We start from the raw sequence: 10,070 nt of genomic DNA on the forward strand, positions 1-10,070 counted from the left end.
CAATGTAAGGGGGAAAACTTTACAGTCCAAACATAAAGTAACATTTGCTACACTAGCCCAGTTTTAAGTAGATTTTACCAGGTTGGAATATTATTGTAAAGCAAGGTCAACTGATTGAGAATTCTGCAGGATTTTACACCATTTAGATAATCAAATTATAAATATTGTCTATTTTGTTTTTTTATTTATACCACACTTTCTGATTATGTTATTGGGCTTAGCAGAAGTTATGCCTTAAGTTATTGACAGAGGCATTTGCCATTAATCCTTGGTTAATGTTTTGTTTTACCGTAGTTTTTTTGATCTTTATAGTATATTAAAACACACAAATAATAACAGATCACATCAGAGACACACTATAAGCAGTGCCAACCAAATCACAAGAATAAACAGCGCTAAAAAAGCAAGTTTAAAGCGAAGACCACACAGTGACGAGGGAGTGAGAGTCCAAGATAAAACCGTGATCAAAGCGAAAAACAACGCTCATAAAACCCATGTTTTGCCAAAGAAAAGTGCTTGGTAAAAAACTTACCAAGCACTAAAAAAAACGTCAGTTTTAGGCTTAATTATGGCAACATCAGTGTATATATAATGCGGCTTATTGTTAAACATTCCTTTAAAGAATATATTTAAATTTTTACTACCTTTTAAAAATGTCTTTAAATGATTTAAAATAAAATCGTGTTTTTTGATTACTTTCAAATGTTTTTATGTGTTACACTCACTTACTCTTAATTCTTCACTTGCCAAAACTCTTATTTTTAGGTGTTATTCCTATTAAGTGCCAAGTTTATTCTGAGTTTATAAGTGTTGAAATTTATTTCATTTTTTCGCAATATTAAACTTTCAGTTTTAAATAGCTTTTTTAATTAATATTGCTTCAAACTTTTTGCACATACTTTTTAAGTGATTTTTCCACTGTAAATTTTAATTATTTGTTGTTGACAATGGCATTTTGTCTGCTCAGTTTCACATTCCTTTATTCTGTAGCTTAAAAGTTCCATTTATTTGTTTTTGATTATTATTCTAGCTATATTTTTAAGTGTAGTTAATTGATTTGTTTAATGTTTCTTAGATTTATAAACTTGTAAAATGTAAAACGAATGAATTTTATAAAAATGTTAATGATGAAAAAGGCAATTTATTTGCAAAAAAGGTAAGCCCTTTTTCACATTTTTTAGTAATTTATTTTTAATATTTATTTATCTTCAATGTGGAAAGGTCAACTTCACGGCCTAAACATAGAAGAACATCAGTTACCCTGACCAGTGTCAAGTTGCCTGCGGCAGTTTTAGATATTATAGATTATAATTGCCTGATAATTAAGTTGCTGATTAAGTGCTGGCTCAGCAGGAGTTTCTATCGTTTAAAGTGCGCTACACCATAAGTTTTACATAATAATACGTTTTTTTAGTTTCTGTTGGCCAAAGCTAAAGTAATATGGCTTGGACTAGCCTACTTGCTAAACAACATTGTTAGTTTTTGTCTTATATTGAATATACTGTGTTTTTTATATCATTTTAAGCTGCATATTCATTGTTAGACTGGTTAAAATCATTAATTTTAGTTTAAATAAAAATTAATTTCTTGCTACAATTTTATTTGCATCAATAATCAATTATACAATCTTTATGATTATAGATCTATCTTAAAAGAAATTTATTTCCTTTCTTGATCGAGTTCTTCGTCCGCGGATCTCATTTGTTTAATCCGTTCTAAAAAATCGGTCATCTCGTCTTCGGCCAATTCGTCCTGATCGGAAGGACTTTCATCGTTGGCGTCGAATTGGGCCTCAGCTGCTTTTTCCAGACCACTAAGGTCGGATGCAACCTCTGTAAGAACATTTTTACAGTTAATTTGTTCTTAAAATTATAAAAAGAAGGCTATTTTACATCATATTTAACAAAATGCCTTTAATTAAATGATTTAGCCTAAATTAAGGCCTGATTCCTGCTGTTGTGGCAGCATTTTTAAGCAAGACATGAACTGTATTTGCTTAATTTACCAAAATAACTCACTAAAAGGGTTATGGTAACTTATGCTACCTTGCAAAGTAAAAAAGAAAAGGTAGGATTGATAATTTACCTAATTTGTTGCCCTCCTCGTCGCCATAGTAATGGTGATGATGGTGGCGATGGTGATGGTGATGATGGTGCCTTAAAATAAAAAAAATAGTCAAAAGTAGCTTAATTCTTATTCAAGGTCGCAATCATGGGTTAAAAAAACGTCAACTGTAGGAGTGTAAATACAAATATTATGCCAGGTTTAAATTAAGACTGTTAGGTTGTTACTCCTTTTATGAACAGAGAACTCTGAACAAAATTCGTGATTTATCGAAACCGTTCTTTATCTGTTTTAAAATCATTTATATTGCGCAAATATTAAGATATTTAAATTGATTTAAACTTACCCAAAGAACCAGGCATCCCCAGATGCAAACATGCACGCAACTAGAAGCAATACAAGTGAAAACTTTAACATTTCGTCGGGTTAAATCGTTTTTATCTTAAATCTAAAAACTTTGAAATGATCAAATAATAGTTATAGCGCTTTTACATTAGGGATAAATTAACTTAAAAGAAAATTGGGAAACTTTAATTGCTTTGGCTAGGTTTTAAAGTTTTACCAGTAAGATTTATTATTTTCAGCGATAATAACAATAATATATTTAAAAACGGCGTTGCGTGGGAATCGAACTTCACACTACAATTGTAGGATCGATAAGCCGTTGCGTCTCATTAATACTAAAATTCAAAAATATTTTAAAAAATTTACGCGTTTTTTTAGATATTGCGCGCCTTAGTTAAAGTAGTTAGAGCGGGTTTTCTACATATGTATATAAAAGCCAACATACATTCGTTTTAAAAAGCACAAAAACTTTTTAAATTTGCGAGACAAAATTCCAACAAAATAGAACTTTTAAAAACATGAGTTCTAATTTCTTGAGTGCTTTTTTGTTAACATCACAGTTGTTAAGGCTGTGATGTAGTTTTTAACTTTAATTTCTTCCTTTTTATAGGTTTAAATAAGGAAGTTCGGTTTCCTGTAGTAGATTGGGAAGTTTAGAAAACGCGCTCTCAGAAAAAGGCAAGTCAAGTGATTATATTTACTTCCTTGTTAGTTTTAAAATAATTAGAAAAAAAACGTGGATCTAAAAACTTGGTTTTGCATATTCCATTTTTGCAACTTTCTGCCTTTAATTCAGGCAGTGAAGCCAATCGTAAAGTGTTTTTTTTATACTTTTATCCTCGATGTGGGAAGGTCAACTTCACGACCTTGACATAGAGTAACATCAGTTACCCCGACCCAGTCTTGAGTTGCCTGTGGCAGTTTGGGATATTATTAATTATAATTGCTAAAAATTGAACTGCTGATTAAGTATTGGGTCAGCATAAGTTCATAGCGTTTATAGCGCCTTACTCAAGGGCGCTACAGCATGAGAGCAGTTGGGATTAAACCCATTGCCTCATGTGGTGTAAAATACATTAGGTTTAGGGTGTTATGCCGGCCTTTATTAAATCGGTAATACAATACGAAAAGAACGACACAGAATAAAATAATGAAACCCTTTCATAGCGACAAAACATAGCTTGGTGCTATATTGCTTTTAGGATTGGATTTTGCGCCGTTTAAGAGTTAGAAATTAATTATTTCTTGTAAAAAATAGGTTTTAAAATAATTTCAATATATAAAGATACTTTTTTATTTATTCTTGATTTAAAAAAAACTGTTGCAATTCGTTTTTTTAAAACTTGTTTTCGTAAAGTTATCTAAAAAAATCCAACTTCCTTTATACCAAGAACCATGGATGCCAAAAAAGATTGCATTAACTGACTCATGAGGGTTATAAATAGATTTTGAAAGTTAAGGGAAATTTTTATGTTATACATTCAATATACAATCAACTTTGCTCACAATACACGCATTGTATTAGCAGACAATCAACTGATTGTTAAGTAACAAACGTGATACTTGCAAATTTTCATGTTTGGTCGCAATGCACGAAACATCTCGCAACACAAGCGGTTATTATTTTTACAAAATATAGATACAAAACTCAAAGTTTTCTTTAACGATGCGCGAGATATGTGACGTCATAATTAGTGCGCTGCCCGAGAAAATTCTTTTTTTTTACCACTACACCACAAGTGTTCTTACCACTACACAAAGCTGCTAGCCAGTTCCTTTACAAAGACTGCTTTTAGTGCCCCATTTGCTCTAATGTTTAATTAACTGATGTTTATGTAGGTTTAGTTGCTGAGTTAGCTGTTGGAACTGTTACAGATATGGCAAAAAAGTCTTTGGGTTTTGCTGGTAAGATTTTTAACGCTTTGGGTTACTGTTTAAAAAATATTTGTTTTGTAAGTTTAATTTTAATTTCAATTCTAATTATTTTAAAAATTTTAAGATATCTTTAGTATAAAGTTTTTACCTTCTACCACTAGGTTATGTTAGAGGATCATATTATTGGTAAAATTTTATTTTATGTTTAGACATTATTAGAAAGGTCCCATCGTGGAATTCTTCTATTTACCCCACTATGAAGCCCCAAATTAAAGGATATTTGCAACATTTGGTTTTATTTAAATCTTGAAAATTTGTATTTTTATGATTTTTTTTTGATGGTTAAAAGTTTGTTGATAAACTTAACTTAAAATTTACAGGATTTTGTTTGTTGGTTTTCTTTGGTAAAACCGATTAAACTTGTACAAGAAATTGATTTTTGCAGTGAAAATATTGAACAAAGTAAAAGATTAAATCACAATTTAAGTGAATATGACCTAGGGACATTTACTATAATAAACAAAACCACAAAAAGCAAGCTAGCTGTAATTTAAGTTTGACAAATTTCTTCATATTTTCAGATTGCCTTTTTCTAATTGTTTTTACATTTAGAAGCAAATGCTGTAGGGCTGGAATGGCATATTGATTACTAGGCCAGAGTGGTTAAGAGATATAAAATACTTTTCATTATATAAGACATGAAAGTTTATGGATCACTTGTATTTAAGGAATGAAGTACAAGGGAGAATTAGCAACTTAGAGTACAAAGGAGAATTAGCACCTTAGAGTACAAAGGAGAATTAGCAATTATTTAGGTTCATTTTCTGGGAATAAAAGAACACTTTTTTGTATATTTCTTTAGGTGGCCAGACATTTGAACCCATTACATCTGAACTCCTTCAAACTTAACCCTTTTATTTAAACCCCTTTATTTAAACCCCTTACATCTAAATCCTTGACATCTAAACTCCTTCATTTGAACCCCTTTATTTAAAACCCTTTTTGAACCCCTTAAATTTAAACCCCTTACATCTAAACCTCTTCATTTGAACCCCTTTTATTTAAACCCCTTCATTTAAACCCCTTTTTAAACTCCTTACATCTGAAACCCATTATTTAAACCCCTTTTATTTAAACCCTTACATCTAATTCCCTTCATTTAAACCCCTTACATCTGAACCCACTTATTTAAACCCCTTACATTTGAATCCCTTTATTTAAACTCTTTTATTTAAACCCCTGGCAACTGAACCCCTTTATCTAAACCCCTTTATTTGAACCCCTTACATCTGAACTCCTTACATTTAAACCCCTTTATTTAAACTTCTTTATTTGAACCCCTTTATTTAAACCTCTTTTTAAACCCCTTACATCTGAAACCCATTATTTGAACCCCTTTTATTTAAACCCTTACATCTAATTCCCTTCATTTAAACCACTTACATCTGAACCCACTTATTTAAACCCCTTACATTTGAATCTCTTTATTTAAACTCTTTTATTTAAACCCCTGGCAACTGAACCCCTTTATCTAAACCCCTTTATTTGAACCCCTTACATCTGAACTCCTTACATTTAAACCCCTTTATTTAAACTTCTTTATTTGAACCCCTTTATTTAAACCTCTTTTTAAACCCCTTACATCTGAAACCCATTATTTGAACCCCTTTTATTTAAACCCTTACATCTAATTCCCTTCATTTAAACCCCTTACATCTGAACCCACTTATTTAAACCCCTTACATTTGAACCCCTTTATTTAAACTCCTGGCAACTGAACCCCTTTATCTGAACCCCTTCATTTGAACCCCTTTGTACAAGAGTGTTTGGCAAGGACTGTAAACTACAAGTGATCCAAGTTAATAACTTAAACAAAAATTTAAAATTGCAATAATTGGTAAATAAAACTTAATCTTATATAAACTTAAATTTACTGTTATATAATTTGTAATAGAAATAAAACTTACTTGATTGTTGTTAAAATGAGTTTAAAAATTGTTTTGATTTTGTGCTTCTGGTTCTGCTTAGCTGCATCTGTGAAAAAAAAAGTTTGTTTAACCGTGCCCCCCAACGACCCCACTTTTATGAGGTCAGCAGAGCAGGGGAGACCTGGTGAGAAGGGTCAGCAAGGTTTAAGGGGTGAAATCGGGGGTCCTGGCCCAAAAGGTGAGCAAGGAAGGGGTTTAGTTGGCCCCATAGGTCCAAAGGGGTCAGTTGGGGCTACTGGAGAGTGTTCTTGTGATGGGAAAGTTGTATCGGAGATGGAAAAAATTCTACCGCAAATTAAAGGTATTTTTATTACTTTTGTTAAAATATTGGTAATATTATCATCTTATTGCAAGAACTTTCTAAATAAAATAAAAACTATCCTAAGATAATTAAGTTTGAAAGAAAATCCTGACTTATCTTAGATTATTAATGGTTCAAAGTCTTAGATTTTCAACCATAGTGTTACAACCTGTAATTATTTTTTATTTTTACTAATCCGAATTATAGCTTTTGATTTTGTCTATATAAAGTTACAAAATTTAAGTATGTTAGTATTAAATATTTTAAATTTAGTAAATGGTTTATTTTCATTTAAAAAGAATAGTAACAGATCTAAGAAATAAATTTTGTTTGTTTAAGAAAAAGAATAAAATTTTACACTCAAATTCTGATTTTTATAATGTCAATATAACCGGCAGCGTGGTGTAGTGGTCAGAACATTTGCTACACTACATAAGGTCTTGGGTTCGATCTCAAGTGATCGTATGCTGTAGCGCCCTTGAGTAAGGCGGTATAAATGCTATGAACTCCCGCTGACCCAGCACTTAATCAGCAGCTTAATTATCGGGCAATTATAATTTATAATATTCCAAACTGCTAAAGTCAACTAGAGTCTGGGTCAGGGCAACTGATGTTACTTTAGGCCGTGAAGTTGACCTTTCAACATCGAGGATAAAAGTATATAAGAAAAAAATACAATAATCAATTATTTTTGGTTTTATAGATTTTATTTATCAAATAAATCTTGTATTATTTTGATTCTTAAACTTGTAAAGATGTAACAACAGTTTAGCTTTTATTTTGTCATATTGTTTATGCAAACAGGTAATTTAAACAAAATACAGGGAAGTTAACTAAATTTGTTTACATATGTATTAAAAATGACAGCCTTTAAAAAATAGGATTAAAACAAGTTGCATAATTTTAAATAGGCAAAAATATTTAAATATACAGTAATGGGGCAAATTTTAAGCTCTATCTTGGCAGAAATTATTTTATCTTCTCATTGACATTCACTATTTATATAAAAATATTTTTAGTTAGTGCATGTGGACTGGGGTTAAAAGATGGAAGAATACTGGATACTGACATCACAGCTAGTTCTTATTGGGACAGCGACGTATTACCAAATACAGCAAGGTTGGATGCTTATACATATGGTTGGAATCCTAAACGAGGTAAGTTGTTGGAATTATTTTCTATCTTATAATAAAGTTTCACAACTTTTGTAATTAGTGGAAAATAAACATTAACATTGTTTTATTTTAATTAATAGGGGTGGTTGGGGAATGGATCCAAATTGACTTCAAGACATCAACTCAAGTGACAGGAGTTGTGACACAAGGAAGAAGTACCATTTTTGCTTTTGGTTGGGTCACCAGCTTTAAGATATCTTATGGGTCCAGTACATCAGATATGCGGTTCATCCAAAATAATGGAAATGATCTGGTAAGCTTAATTTTGAAAAGAAAATGTAATAAAAAAAAACTTATCCCAAATTTTTTTTTTATTTCTACCAATTATTGCAATAATTATTTTCTTATTTGTGTAAATTGATTTAAAAAATTTATTTTATTAAAAATGTTTTGTTAATAATTTCTAAAACTTTTTAGCGGTGTGTGTTATTTACAAGCTAGATGACAATAACCAAGTTATACAAAGCATTGTTTAAACAATCTATATTTGATGACTATATACCTCACTGTTTTAAGTTTCCCTATAACGTAACGTTAGACCTGTCGTGTGAACAGGCCTTTATACAGCAATATCATTCAATATTTTGATGGTTATAAAATCAAATATAGTATATTAAACCTAACTCTTTATTAAGGTATTTGTTGGTAATGATAATAGGGGTTACAAGTTGAACAACTTTCCTCAACCTATAAGTGCTCGCTATGTTCGATTGTATCCACAAACCTGGCATGGTATTCTCATTCTTCGCATGGAGCTTTTATCTTGCTAGTAATCACATATTTCTATTTGCCAAATAATTTGATTTCTTATTTGTTAATTACCAATATTTGACTATCTGATTAATTAGTTACACTTATAAACTATTTAATACTTTTAGAATTTTAATTAACAATAAATATTTTGTGTGATTTTAATTAAATCTATTAATAAAATTCTGTAAATCTTATTAAATGGTACAAACAAACTTAACAAAAAGTTAACAAAGTTAATAAAAGAAATTAGAACTATTATGGTTGTAGTAGTTGGGTTTATTGAATGTGTGAATAAACAATATGTAAGAGGCCAAGCACTTCTCCGTACGTGGATATTCATTGGTTTTATAAGCGCGTCTGATCAGCTTGTAGTGCCTTTAGGCCGATGGCTTTGATCGACTGTTCGCTTTTTTGAATATCAGATCACCTACGCTATGGCAGCAACTGTTTTCTCCTTGAATTATAGCACATTCTTAGTACTCTGAGTTTTGCCTTAGTTTTAGTAGTTAGTTTGATTGCTAAGTTTTGTGGTAGATGTCTTGCGCTTCAGTCTTGGTAGTTAGGTTGCTTCCTAGGTTTTTCGGTAGATGTCTTGCGCTTCAGTCTTAGTAGTTAGGTCGCTTGCTAGGTTTTTTGGTAGATGTCTTGCGCTTCAGTCTTAGTAGTTGGGTCGCTTTCTAGGTTGTTTGGTAGATGTCTTGCGCTTCAGTATTAGTGGTTAGGTTGCTTGCTAGGTTTTTTGGTTGATGTCTTGCGCTTCAGTCTTAGTAGTTAGGGACAGGGTGCTTTCTAGGTTTTGTGGTAGATGTCTTGCGCTTCAGTCTTAGTAGTTAGGTCGCTTGCTAGGTTGTTTGGTAGATGTCTTGCGCTTCAATCTTAGTAGTTGGTTGCTTGCTAGGTTTTGTGGTAGATGTTTCGCTCTTCAGTCTTAGTAGTTAGGTCGCTTGCTAGGTTGATTGGTAGATGTCTTGAGCTTCAGTATTAGTGGTTAGGTTGCTTGCTAGGTTTTTTGGTAGATGTCTTGCGTTTCAGTCTTAGTAGTTGGGTCGCTTTCTAGGTTTTTTGGTAGATGTCTTGCGCTTCAGTCTTAGTAGTTAGGTCGCTTGCTAGGTTGTTTGATAGATGTCTTGCGCTTCAATCTTAGTGGTTAGGTTGCTTGTTAGGTTTTGTGGTAGATGGTTGCGCTTCAGTCCTAGTAGTTAGGTCGCTTGCTAGGTTTCTCGGTTGATGTCTTGCGCTTCAGTCTTAGTAGTTAGGGTGCTTGCTAGGTTGTTTGGTAGATGTCTTGCGCTTCAATCTTAGTGATTAGGTTGCTTCCTAGGTTTTTTGGTAGGTGTCTTGCGCTTCAGTCTTAGTGGTTGGGTCGCTTGCTAAGTTGTTTGGTTGATGTCTTGCGCTTTAATCTTAGTGGTTAGGTTGCTTCCTAGGTTTTGTAGTAGATGGTTGCGCTTCAGTCCTAGTAGTTAGGTCGCTTGCTAGGTTTCTCGGTTGATGTCTTGCGCTTCAGTCTTAGTAGTTAGGGTTGTAGCGAATTATTAATTAATTAATTTTTAATAATTGTCCTTTTGT

General features: G+C 32.0%; 3 protein-coding genes across 3 annotated transcripts in view; 2 read left to right on the forward strand and 1 right to left on the reverse strand.

Annotated features, from left to right (window-relative positions):
• The window catches only part of LOC145760435 (polycystin-1-like), a 59,610-nt gene extending 58,000 nt beyond the window's left edge, over positions 1-1,610 (forward strand). Inside the window, exon 99 of the mRNA XM_082574324.1 lies at positions 340-1,610. Within this exon, the coding sequence (XP_082430450.1) occupies positions 340-523 (184 nt within the window). The 3' untranslated portion in view covers positions 524-1,610. The remainder of the gene's footprint in view (positions 1-339) is intronic.
• On the forward strand, positions 1,074-8,750 carry LOC145760440 (lactadherin-like). Its single transcript, XM_082574335.1, has 8 exons — positions 1,074-1,156; positions 1,642-1,834; positions 3,020-3,087; positions 4,249-4,314; positions 4,494-6,573; positions 7,593-7,730; positions 7,829-8,001; positions 8,384-8,750. The coding sequence occupies exons 5-8, from the start codon at positions 6,267-6,269 to the stop codon at positions 8,516-8,518; spliced, it is 753 nt and encodes a 250-aa protein (XP_082430461.1). The 5' UTR covers positions 1,074-1,156; positions 1,642-1,834; positions 3,020-3,087; positions 4,249-4,314; positions 4,494-6,266; the 3' UTR covers positions 8,519-8,750.
• On the reverse strand, positions 1,587-2,522 carry LOC145760443 (uncharacterized). Its single transcript, XM_082574339.1, has 3 exons — positions 2,411-2,522; positions 2,086-2,156; positions 1,587-1,832 (listed from the first exon to the last, which is right to left on the reverse strand). Exons 1-3 carry the CDS (start codon positions 2,479-2,481, stop codon positions 1,660-1,662), a joined length of 315 nt encoding a protein of 104 aa, XP_082430465.1. The 5' UTR covers positions 2,482-2,522; the 3' UTR covers positions 1,587-1,659.
• Positions 8,751-10,070: the final 1,320 nt, after the last annotated feature.

The sequence above is a fragment of the Corella eumyota genome, chromosome 7 (genome assembly GCF_963082875.1).
Source record: "Corella eumyota chromosome 7, kaCorEumy4.1, whole genome shotgun sequence".
Classification (NCBI taxonomy): Eukaryota; Metazoa; Chordata; class Ascidiacea; order Phlebobranchia; family Corellidae; genus Corella; species Corella eumyota.